Source organism: Durio zibethinus, chromosome 11 (assembly GCF_047325235.1).
Source record: "Durio zibethinus cultivar Kanyao isolate XHJ-2024 chromosome 11, ASM4732523v1, whole genome shotgun sequence".
Classification (NCBI taxonomy): Eukaryota; Viridiplantae; Streptophyta; class Magnoliopsida; order Malvales; family Malvaceae; genus Durio; species Durio zibethinus.
In genome coordinates this window covers 6832697-6849507 of record NC_143172.1, presented here as the reverse complement: position 1 = coordinate 6849507, position 16811 = coordinate 6832697, and the positions used below count along the sequence as shown (strand labels likewise).

General features: G+C 32.5%; 1 protein-coding gene across 9 annotated transcripts; it reads right to left on the bottom strand.

The window, feature by feature from the left end:
* Positions 1–235: 235 nt before the first annotated feature.
* LOC111289551 (proline--tRNA ligase, chloroplastic/mitochondrial-like) lies at positions 236–14101 on the bottom strand. 9 transcript variants are annotated; one of them, XM_089767889.1, is made up of 9 exons: positions 13613–14101; positions 13461–13517; positions 13245–13355; positions 12782–12895; positions 12472–12694; positions 11597–11734; positions 1802–2013; positions 1274–1516; positions 236–364 (listed from the first exon to the last, which is right to left on the bottom strand). In XM_089767889.1, exons 1-6 carry the CDS (start codon positions 13655–13657, stop codon positions 11727–11729), a joined length of 558 nt encoding a protein of 185 aa, XP_089624015.1. In that variant the 5' UTR covers positions 13658–14101; the 3' UTR covers positions 236–364; positions 1274–1516; positions 1802–2013; positions 11597–11726. The 9 variants fall into 9 exon arrangements, with proteins under 9 accessions (XP_089624015.1, XP_089624010.1, XP_089624008.1 ...); XM_089767884.1 differs by having other exon boundaries at positions 1274–1487; positions 12366–12694; positions 13613–14100; XM_089767882.1 differs by having other exon boundaries at positions 1274–1472; positions 12366–12694; positions 13613–14100.
* Positions 14102–16811: the final 2710 nt, after the last annotated feature.

The following is a 16811-nucleotide window of genomic DNA, read 5'->3' as shown; positions in this document are numbered from 1 at the left end:
AAAAAAATACATATCAATGTCACCTATATAAAAGAATATCGCCACATCAGACCATAACTATAAATTGTTGTCCTAGATCCCCTCAAAGTGGGGCAAGAACATGACCACACTACAAAGCTGCTTTTTATATAGGTGAGAAAGAGGGAATAAAAAGCTGCAAAAAATTTATGACATCTAACCGCAAAACTAGATAGTCTGCGAGCTTGAAAATCAACTAAAGACTTAATAACACTTTGCCAAAATGATAACTTCCTTAGCAGGGTTGCCTGTCATCAAGCATGTTTTTATCCGCTGGGGCTGTTCGAAAGGGAAACAGCAAATCGTTGCCCCTGTTTCCTCTTTTACTCTTAATTCATCAGTATTGCTGCACCAATGATAGAAACACATTGTTAGACCTACAAATGCATTTGTCTCAGAATATGCTATCAAATGAATAATAGTCAAATAATTCTGATATAGTTATTATCTAAGAAAGAGTACTCGACCTAGCTGACCAAGGAACCCTAGCCCATTTGCCCAAGGATATTGCTTCCTTGAGTTCTTCATAAGAGCTCACATCCACAATGTTACTGCCAAAAGAGTCAGGGAAGCATGGGAAAAAGAGCAATAAACCCAAGAGAGAGCAGAGAAACAGATACAATCTATTCCATCCATGTAGTGACTGACCATGAAACCATAAAATCTATTGCTGATTACATGAATCTAATAAGACAAAATGACTTAAATAGTACTTAGAGCCAAGGTCAGAAATTCTCATGCTGAATTTTTTATCATTTCTGGCAGTGTAGATAATAGAAATTTGCAGGTAAAGACAGTGGCAACACTTGAGGGTACATATAAGAAGGATATAAAGATATATCATTTAATCAAGACATCAATTCTACTCATTTACTTTAGGACTCTAGATTGATTATCCAATGAAAGATGTTAAACCAGCACTTATATAGGTTGTTTCCCTAATTCTTCAGGGGTGATCATTGAGCTGAAGACGGCTGGTTATGTTAGCTCTGCAAAACAGGAGGCTAGTCATACAGTTTAAGATCTGCTGTTTACAAATGAAAGAACAGATTCCCCAATTCAGTAATGTAGCAAGCATGCTTTAGCTTGACATAGTTATCATATCCATATGCAATGGTACATTACTAAGCTTGATTCCAATCTAAAGATTAGACACTATGTGGCCATAATGAGCAACAGAGCTAAAAAAATCTGTTATTGGTCAAACTCTGCTTGGCTTCAAACTGTTAATAATTGCTTGAGCAAGAAAACACACCTGTCCTGAAAAGATATTGCCTTCTGAAGAAGAGATGATTGGATCTCATCCAACCAGTCTTTGACATAAGCTTCCAATATTGAAGGTTCCATAGATATTCCAAAAACTTTCCCTTGCTCCCCATGAACATCTCTTCTCGACATGACCACACTCCCACTTGAAACATCACGGGGACCAATTTCAATACTCAAGGTACTCCCTACATAATCATTATCTAAAGCTTGAGGCAGCTAAAAGTTAGCTCTACAAGGTAAAAGGAGAGAGAGACAGACACTTGTGTTCTAAGCAAAATAAGATCAGATTACGTTGCATAATAAAATAATTTAAGCACCCCAAAACAACACGAGGGACAGATAAAGATTTCATGCATGCATATATTCTGGATTTTGGCCAGGTTTCATGAATTTTCTAGGGGTTTCCCCTATAACGACTTGTCAGTTTGAGCAAGATCCTAAAGTTGAGGAATAAGCTTTCACACTTCAGAATAACCAATCAAAGAGTTACCACATTTAAACATAAAGAGCATACCTTCATCTCCCAGAAATTGAACTTCCACCTGGGTGTCCTCTGATCTGCATCGTCAAGTTTAACTTTACATCCAGCAGTTTTTAGAATTTCTACAACAGATGATGCAGCATTTAGAACACCTGTTTTCTCCTCAACCTTCTTCCAAATAGGTACAATTACCACCAGGTAGTGTATGATGGACAACATAAAAAGATATCATCAGTTGGTTATATCTGCATGATCAATTGAAAGATAAACAACTGAACCAAGAAAATAAGTAACAGTGTTACTCCATATGTAACAATTAGCAGATGTAAATGAAGATCATTTAAAACAGCCACAACTCCAATAGTTTACAAGCTAGTGATATATAACGAAAGATAGGGAGAACAGATCAATATCACATCTATATTTACAAGTATCTTTTCCATTATCTAAGATCAAGCAGTCTCATAAGCATCAGACTCATTAGTCAGTAATAACCTATTGAAACACCAGTCGAAGTTATAAAGGTACGCCGACATAATGATACTGCTTTATCTTCACATAACATGATTGAGCTATAAAAAACCTGGATGCTGCGTATGGACTCCAATTATCTACAAATTTTCTTCTTTTATTTTCCCCCTTTTTTGCGTATTATTATTTGTAAAAGAATATCTCCAAGGGGACACCTAGCTGGTGGGAATTTCTTACTTTGAACTTGGACATATCAAGTTCAAATCTTAGGAGCAATAGGTGTCCATAGGATGAAGGAAATCTACTCCATTTTGTCACCCAACGCCCAATGAGCACCAATATGCAGGTATAAACCCACAAATGTGTTGTCAAAATACTAGTAATAACACCACCATTACTTTTTCTATGAGCACACACACACACACACATATATATACACTCTCCTTTCTACCTGTAGAACATGTAACAGTCCTAGTTCTCCTAATATTTATTTGCCTTAAATATGAAAAAGCCGTTAAACAAAATTAAATAATTATTCAAGTCCCTATTGTTTTCTTGCAATCAATAAAGATCTCAAACATTTATTTTCATTAAATTGAGCCCTTAAAACAAATATTTTCACCCAATCAAGCCTTCAATTGGATGAAAATTGCTGTTGGTGATTAACCAATTTTCATCTAATAAGGGCTCAATTGGTAAAAATAGATGTTTGAGGGCTTAATTGATTATATTGAATTTTGTCCGAGGCATTTTTCAACATGATTGATTTAGAGCTCATTTGCGAACATGGACCGAGTCCATTTAGGAGGACCATTTGCGACCTATAAAGGGCTCACAAATTTGCCTATTCAAAAATCCAAAGTCAACATGAGTCAAATCTGGTCAAACAAAGTCAAAACTGCACAACACTTGATCAAAATGGATAAGAGCTTGGATCAATTTTGAAAATTCAAAACCTAATTGAAATCAATATGGTTTAAAATTGAATTTGAGATCTTCTCAAAACACTAAAATTTTCATTGTGCCCTAGATAGGCAAAATTACGAAAATACCCTTATAGAGGGCATTTCTGTGATTTGATCTTTCAGAGCTCGGATTTTTGTGAAACTTTTCAGATTTTAATTTTATAATATTTCATGATTTTAGTGCATTTAAAATCACAGCAATACCCCAGGAAAGGTGAAATTACAAAAATACCCTTCTAAAGGTATTTTTGTAATTTGGCTTTTCCAAGTTCAGATTTTCGTGAAACTTTTCAAATTTCAATTTTATAATATTTTATGATTTTTGATGAGTTTGAAACCACAGCAGTACCCCAGTAAGTTCGAAATTACCAAAATACCTTTTAAGGTGTATTTTTATAATTCGGCTTTCCCGAACTAGGAATTTCACGAAACTTTTCAAATTTTAATTTTATAATATTTCATGATTTTTTGTGTATTTGAAATCATTGCAGTACCCCGGAAAGTGTGAAATTACCAAAACATCCTTATAGGGGTATTTTCGTAATTTGAACTTTTCAAACTCGGATTTTCACGATACTTTTCAGATCTTAATTTCATAATATTTCATGATTTTTAATGCTTTAAAATCCCAAAAATGATAATGTGAACATTGATTTCTAAGAAAATGAACATAAATATCAAAACTTTGCACCAGGGGTAAAATGATCTTTTCATGGATTTGAGGAGTATAAAAATTCAACCTTACAGTATTTAATGTGGGCCATTGAATCTTGTGCCAACTTTTGATTCACGGGCCAAAGGTGGCTCTTTGGAAAGAAGAAAAGGAGGAGCTTTAACCCTTGGATGAAAGCTTTGACCCTTGGATGAGATTTCATCCAAGGGCCCTCATTGGTCAAGATTGAAATCTTACCTTTCTTGGAGCTTTTGCCGATTGAATAAGAAGAGAGGGGAGCTGGTTGGAGAAGGAGAGAATAGAGAGGCTTCTAGTAAAAAAAAAATAGCAAAAACACAAAGAAAAATAAGTCAAAAAAATAGAAAAAGTTAAAAGGTGAATAGCCCATACAATGGTGCATGTTGGTTGTTTATATCTTTGTTCTTACTCCATTTTTGTACCAGCCATGATCTTTTCTGCAAAGTATTTTCATGTGTTTCTTACATGCTTTGACGTTGGTGTGAATGTTGATAAAATTTGAAACTTTATATGTTCTATTTTTTTTAGCAAATGGTTGAAATTTTATCTCGTTTTTCTGGTATTACCAAACAACTTCTGCCTCCTTAGATGGCAATAGCAGTCGGCCTCCTTCCATAAAATATTCTACCTTTGCTTTTACATTTTTTATAAATAATCCTTAGTTAGCCTACGCTGGAACAAATAAATCAATTTGGAACAACCAAACCGTACTGCTTAGCTCTCCATGAGTAGTCATGGTTTAGATGCCTTTCCACATAGCCATGGATAGTCACAATTTGGAGGCCATTCACACAGCCCCACTTATTTGACATGGAAAGAAAACTTTAACAAAAAATGGCTTCCAAAGAGGGGAGTGATAAGTTATTGGAAGGGAAAGAAAGGTTTAAAAATTAGAGCTTTTCTTACAAGGCTTTGTTTCACGATTGGGAGAGGATCTTATAAAAGTCAAAGCTTCAAGCTTTTTGTTTTCTTCTGATTTCTTTCTTCTACGTCTTGTCTTAGTTTATTCTTGTTGTTGACTATATGAAAAATAGAAAGTTGAAAATAAGGCATATGTAGGGGGAGCTTCACATGAACTACAAGTTGTTCCCTTAGTAATTTTTTATTTGCTTGGCATTTTGCATGCTATTTGTTTATTCCATCAGTGCATGAATCATCTATGAATGTAAAGAAAATATTATAAACACTATATGATCCAACCATTATCTTGTTACTTAGTTTTCTTGGTGTAGAGATAGTTTTATATACATTGCATGATTTCCTTTACCTAATAGTTATAAGGGTGGATTAATTTTTCTTTTTTCTTTGGCATGATGGTTACTATTTAATCTAAAAAATATGATAACAAATCAAATAAGGCTAAGGTGGATAATAAAACAATCAGGGTATAAAAATATTTAAATATCCTTTTGCATAATGATTTTTAGCATGATAATCATGTTTATTTCTTAGATTATGCTAGGTTTTGAATGTTTAATCTACTTATGCATGTATTAGCTTTTAATTTGATTTGTTTATGTTCTTTGAATATATTTTATTTATTTTAATTATTATTTGCATTTCAAAAGTTTTTGCTAATAATAATAATAATTTTATGCTAAAAATATATAATTAGTTATATAAAGAGTTTTAATTAATTTTTAAAACAACTATAAAAAAAAGCTTGCTCCGATAGCTTGCCTAGATGTTAAAAATTTTTAGAAAGGTTTGTAAATTCTCAAAATATAAACCCAAATCTATCCTAAAACCTCAAACTCGTTTTAAATTTATAAAAATCTGCATTAAAACTTTTTGTGAAGTAATCTGTTCCCGAATGCTACCTAGTCGTTAGGGTGGTTGGTGAAGGTTGTTTAAGGCCAGGTGACTCCATCTTGAAGATCATATTTTGAATTCAGCTATTAGTGTATTTAATTCCTTCATTCTCTTTTGAGCTCGCCCAAACTTTGGTCACTGTTCAAATTACCCAATGCCTTAATATGCTTGAAAAAAATATTGAAACCAACCAGAGCCAACTGATTTTGATTTGATGGAATCGAAAGTGACAACGATCCTTGAGGAGCAACAAATTCACCCATACCACTACATTTAACCATCTTTGATAATTGAGCAATTTGTTGTTTCATCTCCCGAAGCTCGAGCCCAAATTCCTCTTGATTCAACTCCATCACACTAATCCTTCCTTCCAATTGATCTCTCATTTTCACCATTCTAATTTCCACCAAAACAAACACTTTATTCCGAAACTTAGGCCAAAATTTTATATTATTACCCTCATCAAATGAATGTCACGGAAACAATTTCTAACTTATGTGACACACAGCATGGTTATGAACACATGAATATGATGATGTAAAAAATGTCATGAAATGCAAATATACCTAAGGCAAATGAATTTTCACATGTACAAGCCTCAAATAATAAAAATTTCATCATCCATGAATGTACATGCAAGGAATGTAATGTTATGTTGCAGGGATTATGGTATATGAAATGCAATGCATGTTCATAAAACCCTACCATCCATGAATCCTTATGCATGAAATGCAATAACATACTTATATGAGTGATGAGATATATTCCTCTGACTAATGCAATGTACTTGTATAGAATGCATGAACCTATCAAGTGCACAAAATGTCTACTTGAAATACAATGCATGTGTTGTGTTGGCCTAATGAGGTTGACACTACCTTAAAATATGTGATGAGATGGAGTGCATGCACCACCTATTAAAATGTGCATTTATGTGCATGAAATTGGATGCGTGTACTATCCACTGATGTAAATGAGATGCAATACATGTATTATCTTATTATGATGTATATCATATAGGATGCATGTACTATCTATTAAGATGCATGGGATGGGGTGTATATACTACCTCATTATTTTTGCTCTTCTTTTTTTTTCAAACATGTTAAAAATGCATGTAAAAGATCAAATGAAAATATGAAAGATTCAAATTTAAAATTCTTTTTTTTTTTTGTTGATGACTAACCTAAAATAAATACTCCATCTTAAAGTATAATAGCTATATAATGTAAACAACAAAAACAAAGAAAACAAAATGACTCAATAATTCAAAACAAATAAATAATACAAACAATATAGCAACCATACAACAAAATAATAAAATGTATAAAGTGTCCTAACTTTTGGTAATTTTATCAAGAAAGATGGCATTGCTGTATCCTAGGCTAGATCTTTAGGGTTCACGATATGCTGGGTTTGGATTTATATGTCTAAAGGTTCTCAGACTATTACTTACATCATCATCCATCATAAACTAATAAGACTTCCCGATCCTCACCCATTATAAGCTAACAACGAAAATGATTCAATCTGAGTGAAAATGTTTCGCTAGCAAATGCGGAGGCTATCACCTTATAAGAGCGTAACTACTTCACCTCCTCCTAAAAAGGACGGAGCCCAAGTCTAAGGCTCATACATGCAAATGAATATGCAGAGTGTATGCAAGACGATGTATTAGTTGTCGTAATGTATCGGTCCAGAGACTTAATCGCTAGATGTAAAAATTTGAAAATATCTTGAAAAACATTGGGAATCGCCACCATTTTTTTTTTTAAAGTGTGATTGATCACGCAAAAATTTTATCTTTTCAATAAAACAATAAAAAAGCTTTAAAGCTTTATTAAAAAAAATAATTTTGGTCTGCGAAAACAAGATCAGGTTCAGGAGTCGGTTACATGTGAAAAAGGATTAGCACCCCACAACACCCCAAAAAATTGGTACCAATTAATTATGCGCTATTTGTAATTTTGAATAAAAATGATTTTCTCTATGAAATTTAATTATAATTCCCTTTGTTTATAAGAAATAAAATTAGTTAAAAAAATCTTTTATTGAAGAATATTAAGAAAATCTTCAAATTAAAAAAATACCTTCAAAGTATCCGACATAAAAGTAGAATTCGAAGATAGTTTTTCCATTTAAAATTCATCATAGCATTCTTCCTAAAAATAAAATAGCATTATTTGTAAATAATAATTATTGATGAGTCTCCAACATCTAGACAGAGTACCAATCAATTATATTTCATAGAATGCTATTTTAATTTTATTTGTTAAAAATCAAAAATTTTAAAAAAACTTTTTATGTGGTAAAAAATTGAATGTAATAATATAATTAATATTAAACAACCATAAGTAAAGCAAACATATATATATATATGTACATTATAAATGAAGGCATTAATTTAAGAACGAAACATATATAAAATGATGATCAAGTGTGAATTTAAAAAAAAAATCAGGTTTTCAAATATAAAAGACCACCTGGACTCTCTAACATCTAGGTAGAGTTTATATGCAGATCTTTATATTTAAAATCACATCCTATTATCTTTATTATTATTGTATTTTTATATCAAGATTTAAACAAAACGAATTTACTTTTAAGTCATGGAAATGTATAAAAATACTTAATGAAATAAAATTTCCTAAACACTACAACGTCTAGGTAGCATTCAGGAACAGATTACTTCACAAAAGATTTTCATGCAAATCCTTATAAATTTAAAATGAGTTTAAGATTTTAGGACAGATTTGAGTTAAATTTTGAGAATTTACGAACCTCTCTAAAAATCTCCAACATCTAGGCAGACTTTCAGAGCAAGCTTATTTTTATAGTTGTTCCAAAAATTAATTAAAACTCTTTATATAACTAATTATATATTTTTAGCATAAAATTATTATTATTATTATTAGTAAAAACTTTCGAAAAACAAATAACAATTAAAATACATAAAATATATTCAAAGAACATAAACAAATCAAATTAAAAGCTAATACATGCATAATGAGATTAGACATTCAAAACCTAGCATAATCCAAAAAATAAACATGATTATCATGCTAAAAATCATTATGCAAAAAGATATTTAAATATTCTTATACCCTAATTGTTTTATTATCCACCTTAGCCTCATTTTATTTGTTATTATATTTTTTAGATCATATAGTAACCATCATGCCAAAGATAAAAGAAAAATTAATCCAACCTTACAGCTATCATGCCAAGAAAAACATGCAACATATGTAAAACTATCTTACACCAATAAAGCTAAGCAACAAGATAATGATGGGACCATGTAGTGTTTATAATATTTCCCTTACATCCATAGATGATTCATGGACTGATGGAACAACTTGTAGTTACTGTGAAGCTCCCCTTCCACATGCCTAATTTTTAACTTTCCATTCTTCATATAGTCAATAACAAGAATAAACCAAGACAAGACCCCACGCAGAAGAAAGAAACCAAAAGAAAACAAAAAGCTTGAAGCTTTGAATTTTATAAGATCTCTTACCAATTATGAAACAAAGCGCTAGAAGAAAAGCTCCAATTTTTAAACTTTTCTTTCCCCTACAACAACAACTTATCACTCCCCTCTTTGGAAGCCATTTTCTGTTAAAATTCTCTTTCCATGTCAAATAGGTGAGGTTGTGTGAATGGCCTCCAAATTGTGACTACCCATGGCTATGTGGAAAGGCATCCAAACCGTGACTGCACATGGAGAGCTAAGCAATACGGTTTGGTTGTTCCAAGCTTATTTATTTGTTCCAACTTAGGCTAACTAAAAATTATTCATGAAAAATGGAAAAGCAAAGGTGGAATACTTTATGAAAGTAGGCCAATTGCTACTACCATTGAAGGAGGTAGAAGTTGTTTGGTAATCCCAAAAAAAAGAGATGGAGTTCCAACCATTTGTAAAAAAAAAAAAAAAAAGCATTGAACATGTAAAGCTTCAAACTTTATCAACATTCACACCAACTTCTAAAACATGCAAAAAACACATGAGAAAATTTTGCAGAAAAGATCATGACTGGTACAAAAATGGAGTAAGAACAAAAATATAAATAACCAACATGCGCCCTTATATAGGCTGCTCACCTTTTAACTTTTTCTATTTTTCTAGCTTCTTTTTCTTTGTGTTTTTGCTTTTTTTTTTTTATCAAAAGCCTCTCTGCTCTCTCCTTCTCCAACCAACTCTCATCTCTTCTTATTCAATCAACAAAAACTCCAAAGCAAGATTTCAATCTCGATCAATGAAGGCCCTTAGATAATATCTCATCCAAGAGTCAAAATTCCTCCTTTTCTTCTTTCCAAAATGCAACATTTGGCTCTTGGATCAAAAGTGAGCACAAGATCTACTGGCCCACATTAAATACTGCAAAGGTTGAATTTTTATGCCCCTCAAACCCATCAAAAGACCATTTTACGCCTAGTGTAAAGTTTTGATATTTATAGTCATTTTCTTAGAAATCAATGTTCCTATAGTCATTTTTGGGATTTTAAAGCACTAAAAATCATGAAATATTATGAAATTAAGATCTGAAAAATTTCGTAAAAATCCTAACTCAAAAAGACCAAATTACGAAAATACCCCTAAAAGGGTATTTTGGTAATTTCACACTTCTTAAGGTACTGCTATAATTTCAAATGCACCAAAAATCATAAAATATTATGAAATTAAGATCTAGAAAGTTTCATGAAATTTCGAGCTCGAAAAGACCAAATTACTAAAATAACTCTTAAAAGGTATTTTGATAATTTCACACTTCCCAAGGTACGACTATGATTTCAAACTCACCAAAAATCATGAAATATTATAAAATTAAAATCTGCAAAGTTTCACGAAAATCTGAGCTGAGGAAGCCAAATTATGAAAATACCCTTAAAAGGGTATTTTAGTGATTTCACCATTCACGAGGTATTGCGATGATTTTAAATGCACTAAAAATCATAAAATATTATAAAATTAAGATCCAAAAAATTTTACAAAAATCCGAGCTTGAAAAAATCAAATTATGAAAATACCCCCTATAAGGGTATTTTGGTAATTTTTCCCTTTTCGAGGCACAATGAAAATTTTAGTGTTTTGAAAAAATCCCAAATTCAATTTTAAACCATATTGATTTCAATTAGGTTATAAATTTTCAGAATTGACCCAGCCTCATCCATTTTGACTAAGTTTTGTGCAATTTTTACTTTGTTTGACCGAATTTGACCCGAGTTGAATTTGAATTTTTTAATAAGCAAATTTGTGAGCCTTTTATGGTCATAAATGGTCCTAAATGATCTCCGCCCATGTTCGCAAATAAGGCATGGATCAATAATGTTGAAAAATGCCCTGGACAAAATTCGGTGTCTACAATGATTAATCAATTTTCATCTAATAAGAGCTCAATTGGTAAAAATAGATGTTTGAGGGCTTAATTGATTACAATAAAACAATAGAGGCCTGGATGATTATTTAATTTTAGTTCAAGGGCTTTTTTATACTTATGCCTACTTATTTAACTTCAGAACATAATTACGGATCAATGAGTTGCATGAAGATAAATAAATAACTTCTAATGTCCACAAAGTAATTTGCAAATGAAGCTGCCAGTATATAAATCATTCAGTTCCACCTGACATAATGGACCAATCCAAAAGGGTCCCAAACTGTATTTTGCCATAATTTCTTCAAACCAATAACATTTTTTTTTTTTCAGAAAACACAGGAAATGCCAAGATACGAATCGCTATGATCAAATAGCAGTCTCAGCCTCCAAATAATTTTATGTCAGCAGCATATTTACCATTGCCTTTAATGAGAAAAAGACCAATCAACTGATGCCAAAAACAGTTCAGGCCACCTATTACAATTCACCACCTAAAGGCATTTTTACATACCTGTATTGGTGCAATTTTAGGAGGAAGCATCAGGCCAGCATCATCTCCATGGGTCATGATAATACCACCAACAAACCTTGTGCTTATTGCCCAAGATGTTTGCCACACGTGTTGTCTTTGTCTATTTTCATCAGTGAACTTCACAAGCACAAGTTTCAGTCAAAAGCCTTATATTGTTTATGGAGTTTACTAATACAAAAGCAAACAATAATATGCAACAAAGAGAAGCACCTATTCATATTAGCATTTGAAAGGCCTATCAAAAATAAATATTGAAGAACAAATTTTAAACAACAAAAAGCTGTGAGCCCGCGGCAGGACAACTTAACTAGTATGAAGAACATCATCCAACCTATAGTGTTTAAGAAGTGCAATAATTTATAAAAAAAAAAATTCACTTACCTTTACTGACTTTTGGATTGACTTTCTCTAAAATGCTAGGACCAAGAACAGAGATAATAAAACACTGAGGATACTAGAACCATGAAAACAGGGGGAAAAAAGGAAACTAAAGCTACCTACGTCTGAGGATAACAGACAACCAACAAAAGATGCCTAGAAAGTGTCTTTCCAAAAAATGTAACCCCTACAAGCTTCAACCCTGTACACCAATATATCTCTACACATTTGCCTGATCAAAGGGTCTTTAAGTGAAAAAAAAAATCCATGACAGTACCCTCATTCAATAATGACTCAAGCTTTAAAGATTTAAACAGAAAGATAGCGTGTTCATCTTTAAGTTATGTGAAAGTAAATATTAGAAACGCACTGTTTTCCAGCAATTTGCTCAACATTATACTCCGTTTGTTGAAAAATTATTTGCTCCCTGAACACGCATCCATGTTAGGATTGGAAAAGAGATCCAAAAGGAGCACCTAGCGTATCAATTAACTGTGTCCCAAAAGCACGGGAGAAGTTTTGCCCAAGATTGTGGCTGGTTCCAGCTTGCAAGGCCTTACGATCACCCATCATAGCCTCTATTGTGTAGGTTTTATCAGCACCAGCAAACACTTCCACTTTAGATTTTCGACCTGCTATTACAGCTATTGCAGCTTGCTCATAAGCAAACTTCGTATAGACGTCAATCATCAGTAGTGCCTGCAGTTCAGTAGCCCCCAATCCTTTAAATAAAAACATTACCATTAAAAATCATCATGACTAAGCCATAGGTAAAGTGGCATAAACCTCTTTTTCTGCCTCTTCTGGTGTGGCATGAGCAGTGTGACCCTCCTGCCATTGAAATTCAAGAGTCCTCACAAATGGTTTCGTGCACATCTCCCATCTCGTGACATTTGCCCACTGAAGCATACAAATCATAAGAAAACACGGGGAAAACAGTGAGTGGAAACCTTGCATAAGTGTACAACCAGGGTACATGTAACTAAGCTTATACCTGATTAATCATAAGAGGAAGATCACGATAACTGTGAATCCACTGTGTAAACATATGATTTACAATGGTTTCACTGGTAGGTCAAACCTGTCACAACCTCGGGAAGTACAACAATCAAAGACAAAACTCAGGTCATGCCATCATGGTTACTCTTGAACCAGCATTTTCATTAAAAATTCATTAGATTGTAATGCATTGATAAGACCCAGTAATCTTGTAAACAAACAGAATTAAGCTAAGCAATACTATGTTTACCACAAGTTTCTCTTCGAGTTCCTTTCCTCCTCCAATTGTAACAAGAGCTAATTCTGGACTAAATCCCTCAACATTGCTAGCTTCTTTCTCTAAAAATGAATATGTAATGAACTGCAGTCACAAAGTAAATTCCATTAAACTAGTAACATAAAGAAAGCAAAGCAAATAAACCAAAGCAGAGTTAAAAAATTATACAAAAAAAAAAAAACCCCAAACCTGTGGAAAGTACATGTTACTGTACCCAGTCTCCTTGAATTTAACATTCCAATAATCCTGCAGTTTTTTCAAAATCAACAAAAAATTTTAAAAAGAAAAAGAACAATGGAAGTGTAATAATTAGTGGTGAAATTAGAAGAAAATGAAGCGACCTGAATTGCCTCCCAAATAGCATAGCCATAGGGGCGAATAACCATGGTACCACGAACAGGACCATAATCAGCGAGCTCAGCATTGGCAATAACATCAAGGTACGAAGCATTGGTGTACTGAGACCGAGGCGTGATGACTCAGTCCCTGTTCGCTCGGTCCTGGAGTTGGCTACTATTCTTGTTGTCCACTCGGTCCTCGGCTTCAGGTGGACTCGACGCCGAGCTCGGGGAGGAGAACCCCGAGGCTAGAAGGGGACGGAGATGGAGGCGCCGCCGAAGCGACACCATGGAGCGGCGGGTGAAGGAGGGAGAGAAGAGAGAGATGAGCGTTGGTAGCCTTAGAGACGACACCATATCAGGGAGTGGGCTAAATTCTGAGCCTTCGATCTTTCTTCAGGGTCGGAAGAACAGAGATGAGGCTTCCGAAGGGGGTGTGTGGGTGTGTGTACGTGTTGGCGTGCATTGAGAATTATGGTCGTTCGATCTTTGTCGCTGTTCGATATATTATCTCGAGGTTGAACCGAAAAAGCCCAAAGACGGATTCAATTCAACAATTCAAGGATCATAAAATGGCTGATGGGTTGTTAAGCCCATTGTCGAAAAAAAGGGCTGATAGTAACATGTCCAAATATGTTCTTGACCCCAAAAAACGAAAACCCCATTTCTATTCATATCAAAAACGATTATCTAAGTCGAAAAGATCCTTAAGATCATTAAAATAATTATAAAAAAAAAAGGAGAGAAAGAAACTTACAGATGGGTCACAGGACGAAATTCAACCCGTCTTTCCTACTTCCTTAACCGAATTTGCTTGAAATTTCCAATTTAATGGATAGCTCTTTCCTTTTCTCGATCAACAACCGGGCTTTGATTTCTATCCTTGGTTTCCTAAGAAAATGGTGAATCCCACTTAGAATGTTCTACATTTTACATTTAATAAGAAAATATTGAAACATAGTTGCCCATAAAAACAAATTAAGAGACCTATGGCTTTACATTTAAGGAATCATTGTTTTTGTAACACTAAATATTTTTACTTAATTTCGTAATGGCCAAGATCCTAATATTTTAATCTCAAATCTTATAAGGATGCTACTTCTCTTAGTAAAATACCATAAATCATTTAGAGTACATATGGTAGCACGATGATTTAATACCAAAACAATATTCCAATACAATGAAAAGAAGCTCATGTTCTTATATTAAATGGGACTTAAAGTCAAATTTACCATATTTAATATTAAAAAAAATAAAAGGCCCAGAATTGATAGTAGAATATCCAATTCTAGTCCTTGATATTTGATATAACGATTTTGTCAATGAAGGCACTAAATCTTATAAATGTAAGTTCATTTTCTCCCATTTTTCTTACTAATTAATTTGTTTGCTCTTTTTTTTTTTTTTTTTCCTTTTAGCCCATCACTTTTTATATAATGTGGCAAGTTATGGTTGGTCTTCAATGACAAACTATCATTCATGAAATTGACAAAACTTTTGCCTATGGGTAGCAAGTCAAATGTGCTAACCAAAATATAACTAGACTAAAACACACATATCAAACTGAACTGGGAGATTGTTTTCCTATGTGACTGAAGCAAGGTTATTTTCTTGAATAACAATGATCGGAGTTAGACAAATAATTGTTTAATTTAACATTAAATACTAAAAAGAATTTAGTTGGCAGATAATAATTGCTACAGGGTGCACAATCATTGTACAATATTTAAAAAAAGTTTGCTAGTTAAATAAAATAAATTAAAATAAACTTTTCCCTTTTTTAAGGCTACTCTTCTTCCAGCATAAACGCCACCCGACAATCCAAAACATTAGTGTTTAACGTGAATGTGACACTGATATATATGCTATTTCCAAATTATTAGCAATTAAAAAAAGAAAAAGGATGAAGATTAAAGGGAAGAAAAAACAAGTATATTGGACTAAAATTTTGATTCATATGAACAAGTATATTATGTCTCCAAGAAAATATCTGAGCAGAGATTTTATTTATGCCAGTATGGATTCAAATGTTGGATGAATGAAAGATGAAATTTTAGGTCATAAATATATATATCACAAAAAGTAAAAGGTTAAGGCCAACAGGAATAATTAAGTTCATAAAATTTAAATATTTTATTTATAAAATTAAATTCATATTTAACTATTAATTTTTTTATTGACTGTTTATAAATTTAATTTAAGTTTTTTTTTTCTAAAATTTATAGTATACCGTAATTTTGAAATGAAAAATTTTGCTGTCCATTTTAACTTTTTATGTATAAAAAAAAAAAGTGGAGAGTTTTGACTTTGGGTGCAAGAGGAAGTACCTTTTTGTTATGCCCGTAGTTTTTTAACCCAACTTTAGGCGACATAGCTGGGATGAACATGATCACCCATTCCCTTCACCCCCGTCAAATCCAACTCTATGTGGTCATAATTCTTACCCTTTTGGGCTGCCATTTATTAGTAGTATATTTTTCTATTTGCTAATATTTTCTATTTTGTTTGATTTCCTCATTTAATAAACCCATTTATTTCACTTCCTTTCAAATGTTCAAATTGATTTCATTTATGGTAGAGCGTCCCCCCACCCATATGCCAAAAACAGCTTAATAGACTTTGCAAACAAATAAAAATCTGGTTTTTAGGCCTCTCACAAGTAATTGTTTTTACCAAATTCCATGATGGTGGATATACTTTTATAATTATGCATCCATTTGTGTTATCTCTATCGAAGTACCAAACATTGTACCACCATAACCGATTACATGGTAACAAATTTAATTCATTTTGTTTTACAATTAACGAAAGATGTTATTTTCAAGATTTTCTGCTTCATGATTTATTGTCGTAATGTTTTTTTTTTCTTGTGATTTCGGTTATAATTTTTCTTTCTAAGCCTTATTTGAATTTAGGATGAAATTTTCAAAAAATAAATGATATGACTTCAAGGTATGTTGTAAATGAGAGTATTTCAATTATAATTTTTTTATTACAATGCTATAATTATCTAATCATAATTAAAAATATAATGCAGATCCACCAGTTATAAGAATGGATTTTACATAATATTTTGGTAGATTCTATATAACTCTAAAACATGATTGGTTAATTGTAATACAATTATTATAGGTAATATGTTCTCACTACAAATGCCACTTTTTTTAATATTTATTTTTTCCCTATTAGTTATGATATACAA

What these genes read in the sequence shown, in the direction of transcription:
- LOC111289551 (XM_089767884.1), bottom strand. Translation starts at nt 13,657, where the DNA reads ATGGTTATTCGCCCCTATGGCTATGCTATTTGGGAGGCAATTCAG. An exon ending in GTAACATGTACTTTCCACAG is followed by an intron (nt 13,356 to 13,460) that starts GTTTGGGGTTTT and finishes TTGTGACTGCAG; the next exon opens with TTCATTACATATTCATTTTT. An exon ending in CAGAAGAGGCAGAAAAAGAG is followed by an intron (nt 12,695 to 12,781) that starts GTTTATGCCACT and finishes ACTGAACTGCAG; the next exon opens with GCACTACTGATGATTGACGT.